This window comes from Coptis chinensis, chromosome 6 (genome assembly GCF_015680905.1).
Source record: "Coptis chinensis isolate HL-2020 chromosome 6, ASM1568090v1, whole genome shotgun sequence".
Taxonomy (NCBI): Eukaryota; Viridiplantae; Streptophyta; class Magnoliopsida; order Ranunculales; family Ranunculaceae; genus Coptis; species Coptis chinensis.
Genome location: NC_141461.1, coordinates 549,260 through 562,873, shown reverse-complemented (window position 1 = coordinate 562,873; position 13,614 = coordinate 549,260). Strand labels below are relative to the sequence as shown.

At 39.0% G+C, this 13,614-nt stretch overlaps 1 protein-coding gene and 1 long non-coding RNA gene across 2 annotated transcripts; one reads left to right on the top strand and one right to left on the bottom strand.

Annotated features, from left to right (window-relative positions):
* The first annotated feature begins 710 nt into the window (after window positions 1–710).
* LOC147490468 (uncharacterized) lies at window positions 711–2,760 on the top strand. Its single transcript, XM_086565335.1, has 2 exons — window positions 711–1,290; window positions 1,334–2,760. Exons 1-2 carry the CDS (start codon window positions 867–869, stop codon window positions 2,758–2,760), a joined length of 1,851 nt encoding a protein of 616 aa, XP_086421461.1. The 5' UTR covers window positions 711–866.
* An 8,894-nt stretch (window positions 2,761–11,654) lies between these two features.
* On the bottom strand, window positions 11,655–13,460 carry LOC147490467 (uncharacterized). Its single transcript, XR_015200132.1, has 2 exons — window positions 12,821–13,460; window positions 11,655–11,920 (listed from the first exon to the last, which is right to left on the bottom strand). It is a non-coding gene; the product is annotated as an uncharacterized LOC147490467 (long non-coding RNA).
* Window positions 13,461–13,614: the final 154 nt, after the last annotated feature.

Here is a 13,614-nt window from a genome sequence, read left to right as displayed (position 1 = left end):
ATTAAGTGCGGGAAATGTGACACACTTGACTATAGAGAGCAATTGAAGCCTCAAGTACCTGTGTAAAGCTATTGAGAACCGACTTGTCCAATTGTTTAAATGACGGTCAGTTTGGGAAATGTTGACACGCTTGACTCTAGAGAGCGGCTGTGTCTAACATATTAAATATTCCAAGTGGAAAGTGGAAACTAGCAAAAAAAATTTAAGTCAATAATTTGCATCGGTCGAGGTGCATACATATAGTAGCCAATAATGTGAAATAATCATAGTTTCCAACTTTCTATGCTTTTGCATGTTTTGGTACTTAATTCATTAAATTTCAACAAAACTGATATTTTAGAATGCAAAAGAGGTCGAAATATTGTTTGTACTTAAAGACCATTTGTTATAGTCCAAGAGAAGCCCACCAGAAGTTCAAAAAGGTCCAAGTCAAACACTATGGTATTTTAATTGCAGTTGACCATGGAGATAACGGTGAAGATGTGTTGACTTGGACAGGGGTGAAAGTGTGTGTGTGGGGTGTGGGGGATGGGGGATGGGGGATGGGGATTGGCAAGACAAAGCAAAACCATATAGAATGAAGACTTTTGTTACTATTTGTTGATTTGACTTGGATAACAGGTTAATGTCTTGAAACAGATATATTGATACATAAGTCTCAAGTGTGTCTAGAAACATGTTAATATGTGGCTCGAGTTGCTGTAAGAGTCTGATCCAATATGCACAAGGTTTTCATACTATCTCTTTCAAGACCAGACAGAGGAGATAGTCACTCCGAATATTCAGCGGCAAAGATGTTTAAATTCTCTAATATATTCTTTTCAGTGCCATAGTACTCATTCTACGTTTGGCATAAGACAGGGACCATGGCCATGCCTTCACCACTGACATTCTTTCATCTGGCTTTCTTCAGTCAATCATATTGGTTGTTTTGTGCATGCATGATCTTGATAAAATCAATGATGGATGGCACAGCACAAGTCGTCATACCTTCATCCAGAAACGAGTCTGATCGTTTTGCATTACTAGCCTTCAAGTCTCAAGTAGTTGATCCGTTGGGAGCTTTAAATTCCTGGAATGACTCAGTTCACCACTGTGATTGGAAAGGAATAACGTGCAGCCTTCAAGCCCGTGATACAGTTGACAGTTTGGACCTGGAATCTCAAAAACTTGAAGGTACTCTATCTCTTTACATAGGAAACCTCACCTTCCTTACAACACTCAATCTTAGTCATAACAACTTCCGTGGTGAAATCCCCGCAAGAGATTGGTCGCTTGTCACGTCTACAATACCTCTTACTCAATAACAATTCCTTCGACGGTGGAATCCCAGTAAATATCAGTCAATGTTCTGACTTAAAAGTCCTCAATCTCATTGACAATAAGTTATCTGGGAACATTTCTGCTGAGCTTGGATCTCTATCAAAACTGAAAGGATTGGGTCTTGCTTTGAATGACTTAAGTGGAAACATCCCATCATCCCTTGGCAACATATCAACTCTTATGTTTCTTTCACTTGCGGAAAACAATTTGCTGGGAAACATTCCAGACGACCTATGCCGCAGTAGGAACTTAAGCTTCTTTCAACTTTCCAGCAATGGTCTCACAGGTAAGGTTCCTTCATGCCTTTACAACCTCTCAAACTTGGGTCTTTTCTCAGTTGTTGAGAACCAACTAGAGGGAAGCCTTCCTCCCAATATTGGCCTTACTCTTCCTAGCATCCAAAAGATGTACTTGGGAATAAACAAGTTCACAGGCCTTGTACCAGTTTCATTATCCAACGCTACAACACTGGAAACTATCGCACTTTACAAAAATGGTTTCACTGGTCCAGTTCCAATGGATTTAGGAAAATTGAAAAGTCTTCGCAACCTCTATTTGCACGAAAATCAACTAGGAAGCGAGGGGGGCAATGATTTGGAATTCATAACTTCTCTAACCAATTGTAGCAATTTAGAAGGGGTAGCATTTTCCAAAAATTTGCTTAAAGGTCCATTACCAGAATCAATGTCTAATTTGTCCAGAACCCTCACCAATTTTGATGTAGGAGATAATCAAATATATGGTAGTATTCCAGTAGGAATTGAAAACTTGCTGAACATAGAAAGAATCCATCTATCTGACAACTATCTTACCGGCACCATCCCTGCAGTTATAGGAAAGCTCGGCAAACTACAATATATATATCTACAAGGGAATATGTTTTCAGGCCAAATTCCAGCTTCTCTTGGTATTTTGAGTGAATTAACAGAACTCCAATTAGGTGATAACAATTTCAGTGGAAGCATACCACCTTCTCTTGCAATGTGTCAAAAGTTAGTCCTATTAAATCTTTCTCATAATAACCTCAATGGTACAATACCCAAAGAAGTTATTGGTCTGTCCTCCCTCACAGTTTCTTTAAATTTGGATCAAAATGCCCTTACTGGTCCTCTACCAGCAGAAGTAGGTAACCTGACCCATCTTGAAAAGCTGTCAGTTTCTGGAAACAGATTGTCCGGTGACCTTCCAAAATCACTGGGTAATTGTTTGACTTTGAAGAGCCTTTACATGGATGGAAATTTCTTTCAAGGAAGTGTTCCGAAGTCATTAAGCTCTTTAAGAGGCCTTGAATATTTTGATCTTTCTCGTAACAATTTGTCAGGGGAGATTCCTGAATTCTTAGGGGGATTCCCTCTCCTCAAGCTGAATTTATCATTTAACCAGTTTGAAGGTCAGGTACCGGGCAATGGGGTTTTTAGAAATACAAGTTTGTTTTAAGCTTGATGGAAATAAAACTTGTGTGGTGGTATTGTAGATTTGAATCTGCCTCCATGCACCCAAAAGCCAAAGAAGAAGTCTTTTCCTATCAAAGTGGTTGTCTGTGTGATTGTTGGGAGTGTATGTTTTCTTTTGTTACTGTGTTTTTGTTGCCGAAGAAAACTGTCCCAAAAGCCGAAATCTCCATCAACATTGTTCAGTGAACAGTTTAAGAGGCTCACTTGAGCTCCTTAGATCAAAGTAATAAGCTTAATCAGCACGTTGTTGGTCTAATACTAGAACTATTGTAACAGTGAGCTGATAAGAAGCTAGATCAACTAATGAGTTTGCTCTAAGTTGAATCATGTTCTAGATGTACTTATTACGTTAATTCACTCTTAGTTGAATTCATTATCTCTTGATAGTTTAAGAGTGGAACAAATCTGTACTCTAATATATTGCTTCACCATTATTTGATAGTAGGAATATTGATTTAATTAAGTGTTTGTTAGATTAGGTATTAGTGTTTATGCATTAATATTTAGTTTAGAAAATTTGTGTTTATCACCTACTTATATTATTCCAAATAAACTTTGGGGGCATCAGGGGAAAAGTGTGCCGAATAGTATGCAAGACAGTTCAAACAATAAGCTAATAAGCTACTTAACTACTGCCATAAACGAACAAAACGTCTAGTGCATAAGCATAATGTAAATGCAGAAGTAAGTGAGCAACAAAGCTCAATAAGTATGCAAGCAACGAAGGTCAAGGTTCTTCGTGTTGGCTGGCTGCTATGATCGTTTTGTAGCTCTCATGTAACATTATAGAGGTTGAATAGCATGAGAAGGTGCAAGAATTTCTTTTTCCTCGGGCAGTTAAGTTGTCTCGAGGGTGGGTACCTGTTGGCTTATTTTTTGGATTTTACAATATCATTACCTTGATCGATTCCAAGCGGACTTACGGGCTGCAAAACGAGTGTATAAGGTTGAGAACTTGGTCAATATGGTATTTTACAAATGTGGCTATGGGAGCACTTCCCAATATATGCTTTGAGCTTGCCTTGTTTCCTCGAACACTAAGGAGTGGCTCGACCGGCATTGATGACTAGAAGGTAAAGAAGGCTTGTCTTTGCTACCTATCCTTGCTCTTTGAAATGGGTCTTAGTAAAGAAGACATTTGAGGGTAACCTTTGTCTATATTGATGACTTAGAGTATGCTGTCTTCAAGCAATATTTGCGTTGGCGGACGGGGGTGAGAGATATAATTACTTTGAGTGAAGTGCACGGTGAAATGGCATGCCTAGACTCTTTAGGCAATGTGACTTTTGATGACGATGTGCACATATTATTGTGCTCTTCCCGGCTATCTCCCTATGCGATTGAAGGATGGGTTAGAGTATTTTTCATATCTATTGAATTAAGTCAGCGAGCAAGCATGCGAATCCCCTTAGTCAATTAATCGCCCAATAGGAGGAATCTAATTCCATAGGGATTGAATCACGGAGCTTGGCGGGGAGATTTCTTGTTTCTTTTCTTAAATGCGTTAGCCATAGCTTGCAAGGGGCTTCTGTGGGTTCAGTGTGGAGGCTGACATCCGTAAAGGCCACTTGGTTAAACCTAACTTCCTTCCGTGGTTAGGGTGGGGAAGAGGAATACATGGAGAGTGGAGAGTGCAACCGCCGTTATGAGCGAAAAGAAGGCATCACCACTTAGGTACATAAGGGCAAAAGCTTACGTGTTAGCGCGGGGCCTATCAACTCTTCCTTAATACAATTGTTTCTTTTCTTAAATGCATTTAGCCATAGCTTGCAAAGGGCTTCTGTGGGTTCGATGGAGGCTGACATCAAATCTTTATGGATGGTGGCCAACCGAGAATCCAGATTCTAGGGCTTGCTTAAAGCTCACCTTTTTTTTAAGCTTAAAGGTAATTGATTAAAAGAATAAAGTTACAAGGAAAAAAGAATAAGAAGTGTTAAGAACTCGTATAGAATGAGTATCATCGGTTATTGTACCCACCTATTACATCTTACATATAACTTATGAAACGGAAGTAAGTAGTAAAGTGGTTCTCCATATCTCTCACAAAAGGAGGTTTGTTGTCCCACCATTTACTTTCTCCATTTTGCAATCTTTGCTCCATGTCTCGCGCCTGACTATCCGCACCTTTGTTTGTCTCCCTCCATGTAGCTGTAATAGTTTCATAAAGCTCACCGATAGGCAGCAATAGTTTCATAAAAAATCCGGCTTGCTTCCACGGACTTGGGAGAAACTCTACAGATTTGTGAAGTATCTCCTGAAACTTGCAGTCCTCAACAAAACTCTGGCGGACCGGGCAGGCGGGCGGCTTCAACTGTGTCATCCGGAATTCCTTCACTTCTAACTTTGAAGAAAAAACTTTTTCAACCAAACGCGGCTCTTTGAGAACATCTTGAGTCTCCATTCTCTCGATAATTAGTTCCTCACGAACATTTTATTCGATTCTAATTAAGGCTTTCGGACACTCCTCGTTATCCCTTGGCGAGACCGAAATCGAGGCTACCAATTAACTTGAGAGCCCCTTTGTTTGAAGCATCCTCTTACGTTGTTGAACACCGCTGAAACCTTCTCTTTTTTTTACGTACCTCTATCGCCCTCCATCAATCCTTCATCGACTCCTTGTCATAACACTTACCACGTTTTCATATCGTCTCCGCCGATTCTCGTCTCTTTCCTTTTTCCTATCTTTAGACTCCTATCACCGGCTTTCCGGCCATCATGTTCTTTTGCCTCCTACGTTTCCCCTTTGCAGGATTTTCCAACTTCAGGTGTTCTAATAGATCCATCTGCCGATTCCTTCTCATTGTGTAAACCCTTTCTTTCTATCCCATTCAATGTTTCCTTCTTAATATGATCCTTCTCCCTCTCCTTTGGTCGCTCTTTCTCTTTTCGAGCGTCCTTTCTATCTCTCTCCCACCTCTCGATTCTCTTTCTTCCCTAGTTATTTCTCTGTGTTCACTACTACTATTACCTAATGGAAGGTTGCTTTGCCGATCAATTCTGTCCTTGTCCCTTTCTCCCAATCTCGTGTTTCTCACCTTTGTTTTTCTGTCCTTATCTTTCAACTTATCATCACTTTTGGCGACAAATTCGTTCTCCTCGTCCGCATGTGCTTCTAGATAACCCCATTCTTGATTGTTGAAGAATCCCTACCAATCTCACTTGTTCCTTGAGTAGTGCCGGGAGTTCGCCATGTATCGATACCATCGGTTTCTTTGCTTCGGGGATATCGTTTCCCTCTATGTTGTTCCCTAGGATCCTTCCGGTTCAAAGGACTATTTCCAGCATTATAAGCATCCTTATCGATCTTAACATCGCCTTTTAAATTCCATATGAGACTCCCTGTCATGTTTTACTTCTTTACTATCATCCCTCTACTTTCTATTCTCACGCCTTTACCACTTTGAGGCTCAACCCTTGACTTCGGCATACATGTCCCTAGTTTCACCCTTGAAATCTCTGTTATCTACTTTGGGATCCCCTCTTGTCCTTATAATCTCTTGATTCCACCCTATTTTCAAAAGTACAATGATGGTCTACATATGACTTTCATTGGATAGCAAATGCATATCTGCGATGTCCAACACCCGTATCCGAGATGATGTAGTTGGAGAAAGGGATTGTCATAACCTTTATTCTGCTTGGTCGGTGATGACGGATAAGGGCGGCTTCAACTTGGATGTCCCAAAGAACAATAGCATTATCGTGCCTCTGTAGCTAACATATATGGGACATGCAACAACAGAGAATTCACCTATAAAACACCATCGTAATGCATTTGTCTACCACTGATTTGGATAAGCTTCTCTATACTTTGTGTCTTCTCCCATCAGGGGCAATGTCGATGTAAATCGCTTTCGCTTCGCTATTACGAACCCTCTTCGTTTGGTGTTTCTTTCTTCCGCAACATGGAAGCCGTGAGTACGCTTCTTCTCTTTCAGAAATGAAGCACTCTCGGTTCTTTGCTCCCAATGTTTCAGAATATGAGGTTGATGTTATAGCAGATTCATGCAAAGACTAATTCATTGTGCTTTCATGAACTTTTGCAAGCTAGCTTTGCACGTTTGGATGTATTCTTATCACTTTTCCTCTTTGCTTCATCTCTGTCTCTCTCCCGCACATTCTTTCTGCCTGTTTTGGGAACACCGGGATGATCAATGAGAGAACCACTCTTTACTAAAACAGAGAAAATAATAAAATGATCAATTCTTCCGCAACATGGATGCGAGCACGCTTCTTCTCTTTCGAAATGAAGCTCTCTCGGTTGCTGCTCCCAATGTTTCAGAATATGAGGTTGATGTTATAGCAGCTTCGCAAAGACTGATTCATTGTGCTTTCGCGAACTTTTGCAAGCTTTGTGTAGTTGGAGAAAGGGATTGTCATAACCTTTATTACGCTTGGTCGAGTGATGACGGATAAGGACGACTTCAACTTGATGTCCCAAAGCCAACGCTACCTGGTTGAATATCTATTATGTAACCCTTCATACAAGTATGCTATATGGCATAATAATTTGAAGTTAAGTAAAGAAACCAATTAATTGCATTAAAATATCATGTACTGATGTACTTCATAGTTTATGATGTAAATGGCCATGTCTGTCCGAAAAACAAAATCAAAGATAACCGATGCCTCATGGAAATTGAAGTACTTTTAAAACTTTGTCTTGGGTCTATCGCGACACTAACTTTACATTAGTGTATCGATGTATTCAGCAATCAATCGACATGTATTCGACCTTTACCCCTCCCACAGTTAGCTTCTTAGCTGGATCGAGTTTGGGAATAAGCAGTTCGTTCTTGTCAATATCATCATGTAGAGAAAAAGGGAATTTTTTTTTCTCTTTTATGTTTTGAGCGCACCTGCGGCTCAGATGGGCGGGACCCGCGCTCTACCTCCAGTGTTTTGAGCACACCTGCCTCAGATGATGGCGACCAGCTTCTACCGATTTCAGCACGAAATTCACTGTTTCGGAATTTTTTCTGAAATAGTATAAATATAGGTTTTTTCTGTAGAAACCTAACCTAACCAAAAAGAGAGAAAGAGAGAGATTGTAAGAGAGAAATTCTTAGTGAGTTGAGTGTTCATTCTTTGTGAGTGAATTGAGAGCTCTTGTAATCTGTTACTCTTGACATCTAGTAAAGCTTGGATCTCGCCAATGTGGAAGTAGGCAAATTGCCGAACCACGATATATCTTTGTCTTGTGGTTGGTTCTCTTTTGCATTATTATCTTTACTTTATATGCTTGTTAAATTGTAAGATTAATGAGAAGCGTTGGGATAGTATTTGGAGGGTGTTGAAGTCTTGTCTAGTGTGAATGATCGATCTTTGTGTAGGATTGATCCGTTTATTGTGGGTAACGTTGTTCATCACCTCATAGAAGACATCAGATATCGGAATCTGATTCTGCCCTAAACAAACCATCCCCAGTACTGCAACCTTGGACAAAGAAGAGCCGTCTCTTCCACCATCAAAGCATGCGTCAAGTCAGGCGTTCTCTTATCCCGAACTACCACCACCAGTTCTCTTAAAGGACTTAAAACTACTTAAAACACTTCAAAAACATCTTTGGAAACATCTAAAAACACCTTCGAATCCTAAATAACAAAAATACATAAAATAAGTAATTTCTAAAGTAAAAAAAAAATCCATATGGACTAATATTTTGAATTCCATAAATTTCATTGATCCTGGCTTGCATCAGATAGTTACTGAAAGACATTTTACATTCGTTTCAATCTAACAAAGTTATTGTCTTTGGTAAAAAGACATTTTTCTCGATAATTATGCACAATCAATCTCAAAATAAAAATTGACAATTTAAATAAATTATTTACGAGGTAAGATGATGGAAAAGGGCATTACAATATGGTCCTTGATAAGGAAAGCCGCCACCACCACCGCCACCACCACTGCCACTGCCACCGCCACTACCACTACGGACACTGCCACCGCCACCACCACCGCCATGGCAGCATGGCATACAGATAAGTATAAAAAGTAAGAAGACACAAAACAACCAAAAAGTTCGGTTGAAGAAACTCTGTCAAAAATTTGTCACATGTGAAGAAATCTTCATTGCCAAATATCAAAAAATTTAATGGCAAAATCTAAACACTCCTCAGTTATCACCACTTAAAGTTCCAAGGGACTTAAGTCAGAGGATATGGAAGACTTTGAAACATACCCTCTTGACACGCAAGAGTGCAAAACGTGTACACACTTGACTATAGAGAGCAATTGAAGCCTCAAGTACCTGTGTAAAGCTATTGAGAACCGACTTGTCCAATCGTTTAAATGACGGTCAGTTTGGAAAATGTTGACACGCTTGACTCTAGAGAGCGGCTGTGTCTAAAATATTAAATATTCCAAGTGGAAAGTGGAAAGTAGCAAAAAAAAAAATTAAAGTCAATAATTTGCATCGGTCAATAATTGCAGAAGCGATTAGTACATGTGACAGACTCGAGGACTGTTTGATTTCAACGATAAGACTCGGAGTCACATGCTCTACTGACTCACCTGCAGAACGCATGAACATGAAAGAAGTCATCAGTGAATTGCATCGGATTCGGGATTATAATCAAGGCCGGTGTCGAGCCATTGAGTGACAAGTTGGTCGATTCTTTGTCAAATTACTTTTCCTGTTCTTGTTCATGTTGGTCGAATAGTTCCTTGTATGTGTAGCTAAATAATGGCCATTTCTTGTTGTAGCCGTGGTTTGATGCCATGAAACAAATAAAGTAATAAGCTTAATCAAACCTTATTTGTTGGTCTAATACTAGAACTATTGTAACAGTGAGCTGATAAGAAGTCAGATCAACTAATGAGTTTGCTCTAAGTTGAATCATGTTCTAGATGTACTTATTACATTAATTCACTCTTAGTTGAATTCATTATCTCTTGATAGTTTAAGAGTGGAACAAATCTGTACTCTAATATATTGCTTCACCATTATTTGATAGTAGGAATATTGATTTAATTAAGTGTTTGTTAGATTAGGTATTAGTGTTTATGCATTAATATTTAGTTTAGAAAATTTGTGTTTATCACCTACTTATAGTATTCCAAATAAACTTTGGGGGCATCAGGGGGTGAAGTATGTCGAATAGTATGCAAGACAGTTCAAACAATAAGCTAATAAGCTACTTAACTACTGCCATAAACGAACAAAACGTCTAGTGCATAAGCATAATGTAAATGCAGAAGTAAGTGAGCAACAAAGCTCAATAAGTATGCAAGCAACGAAGGTCAAGGTTCTTCGTGTTGGCTGGCTGCTATGATCATTTTGTGGCTCTCATGTAACATTATAGAGGTTGAATAGCATGAGAAGGTGCAAGAATTTCTTTTTCCTCGGGCAGTTAAGTTGTCTCGAGGGGTGGCAGCGCCTGTTGGCGCTTATTTTTTGGATTTTACAATATCATTACCTTGATCGATTCCAAGCGGACTTACGGGCTGCAAGCAGAGTGTACAAGGGCATCACCAATGCAGGCCTTTAAAACCCAGGGCCACGTCAGCATTTTGGAGGGCCACATCAGCATTTTGGAGGGCAATAAGGAGGACCTAAAACTCTATATCATGGGTGTTCCAACGGAGAAGATGACTGCTCCTTTATAACATGTGAAACAAGACTGAAAAATCAAAAAGTGAAGTCACGTGCTAACTTAAGTGAAGTAATGTGCAAAGTTTTGGGCTTCAGGTTCTTTATAAACATCTGTAGAAATGAAGACAAATATCCAGGATGGTTAAATTGGAGGCCCATTTAGGGGCTGCGTTGGAAACAGTTTTTTGCTAAAGTCTGTTAAATTTGGAGATAGAGGCCTGTATCCAGGCCCCATTGGTGATGCCCTAAGGTTGAGAACTTGGTCGTATTTTTACAAATGTGGCTATGGGAGCACTTCCCAATATATGCATATGAGCTTGCCTTGTTTCCTCGAACACTAAGGAGTGGCTCGACTGGCATTGATGACCAGAAGGTAAAGAAGGCTTGTGCTGCTACCTATCCTTGCTCTTTGAAATGGGTCTCAGTAAAAATGACATTTGAGGGTAACACTGTCTATATTGATGACTTAGAGTATGCTGTCTTCAAGCCATATTTGCGTTGGACGGACGGGGTGAGAGATATAATTACTTTGAGTGAAGTGCCGGTGAAATGGCATGCCTAGACTCTTTAGGCAATGTGACTTTTGATGGCGATGTGCACATATTGTGTGCTCTTCCTGGCTATCTCCCTATGCCAGTGAAGGATGGGTTAGAGTATTTTGCATATCTATTGAATTAAGTCAGCGAGCAGGCGTGTGAATCCCCTTAGTCAATTAATCAGCCAACAGGCGAGGAATCTAATTCCATAGGGATTGAATACGGCGCTTGGTGGAAGATTTCTTGCGTAGAGAACTCACACAGTCACACTCTACCTTTTGGAGAAACCCACTCAAGGCTCTCACATGATGTATATGTAATTTTCTTTTTGCTATCAATACAATTACCTTTTAGCAAAAAAAGAAAAACGCTTGAAAATTGGACTATGAGCTTGCCATCTTTTGATAATATAGTTGTATGTGTGAATTGGCTTTATTGCTGGAATATAAAGAAAACACTTTTTCGCACTCCTAGCTACTTAGTGATTCTGTGATTCTATCTACAAAGAAGTAGGTTGTTATTGGTGAAATTAGATTCCTCTAAGATAGGTTGGGTTCCATATATATTAGATAAGCATGGAGTGAGAATACCTAGCTTTTAAGATCCTAAGTTCAAGATGGTTACTATTATGCTATCAAGGTCGTAATCTTATTCCCTGCCAATCTTATTAGTGGATTGACCACATGAACTCGGTCGATAATGCCCCAGAATCCCTATGCATCAGTTGTCGATCCGCATTACATATAAATCCACGTAATCTTATTGTGGGCAGAAAGCATGGAAACATACATCCACGTAGAAATTCAGTTATAAGACAATCAGAACTTACAAAATAACAACCAGAAGGAAGAATTGTACTTCCATTATTTCAAAGTAAAACATGTGAATTCATAACTGAGGCAAAAGCTAGATTATTGAATAACACAAGACAATCTACTTTGGCACTGCAAAAGAAAACTTTCAAGATCGACTTAAAGTCTCTGCTACTCAGCAACATGGTCGTCCCGGCCCTGCAAATTATATACAAAGTAAGGTACAATTTTGATGTGTTTGTACAAGTGAATGCTCACACGCAGCCAGTTGTAATATATACGTATTAGGAAATAAACAATAATGCAAGGAGTTGTGGGCAAGATTGGGCATCAACATCTCTGACTCATCATTGCCAAGTATCCACTTTGTAGACCCTTTTGAGGCAGGTGTCATAGTTTTTCTTGATTGGTAAAGTGTATGATAGTGATGCAGGGTTTGCTTGAGAAACTTAAAATTTTCAATCGAATGAGTTGAACGGTCACAAATAACGTTATCTGGAACTCGATGAACTTCCTTCAAATCAATTGAAATTCACAAAAAATTTACTTGAAAATTGAAAGGCATCCAAGACTTGTTGATTCCACAATAGAATACCAAGATACGAGAGATAAACAAGATAAAACACTTCTCTAAACAAATTTTCATTAATCAATAAACAAATTTTTGTGTTACTCTGAGCCATATATATATATAGGCTTCAAAACACTCCAAAACATAAATAGAAACATCCAAAAAACCCCTAAATTGATACTACTACCTTAAAGGACTTAAAACTACTTAAAACACTTCAAAAACAACTTTGGAAACATCTAAAAACACCCTCAAATCCTAAATAACGAAAATACATAAAATAAGTAATTTCTAAAGTAAAAAAAAAAATCCATATGGACTAATATTTTGAATTCCATAAATTTCATTGATCTTGAATTGCATCAGATAGTTACTGAAAGACATTTTACATTCGTTTCAATCTAACAAAGTTATTGTCTTTGGTAAAAAGACATTTTTCTCGATAATTATGCGCAATCAATCTCAAAATAAAAATTAACAATTTAAATAAATTATTTACGAGGTAAGATGATGGAAAAGGGCATTACAATATGATCCTTGAAAAGGATAGCCGCCACCATGGCCACCGCCATAGCCACCGCCGTAGCCACCGCCAACAAGGGAACTGCCAACCGCACCGCCATCGCCACTACGAGCACTGCCACCACCACCACCACCGTGGGCACTACCACTGCCACCGCCACCACCATGGCAACATGGCATACATATAAGTATAAAAAGTAAAAAGACACAAAACAACCAAAAAGTTCGGTTGAAGAAACCCTGTCGAAAATTTGTCACATGTGAAGAAATCTTCATGGCCAAATATCAAAAAAATTAATGGCAAAATCTAAACACTCCTCAGTTAATTATCACCACTTAAAGTTCCAAGGGACTTAAGTCAGAGGATATGAAAAACTTTGAAACATACCCTCTTGACATGCAAGAGTGCAAAACGTGTACAGACCTCAGGAGACTTATCCGCTCCTATTAAGTGCGGGAAATGTGACACACTTGACTATAGAGAGCAATTGGAGCCTCAAGTACCTGTGTAAAGCTATTGAGAACCGACTTGTCCAATCGTTTAAATGACGGTCAGTTTGGGAAATATTGACACGCTTGATTCTAGAGAGCGGCTGTGTCTAAAATATTAAATATTCCAAGTGGAAAGTGGAAACTAGCAAAAAAAAAATAAAGTCAATAATTTGCATCGGTCGAGGTGCAGACATATAGTAGCCAATAATGTGAAAAAATCAGTTACGTGTTTAATAATGTGAAATAATCATAGTTTCCAACTTTCTATGCTTTTGCATGTTTTACTTAATTCATTAAATTTCAACAA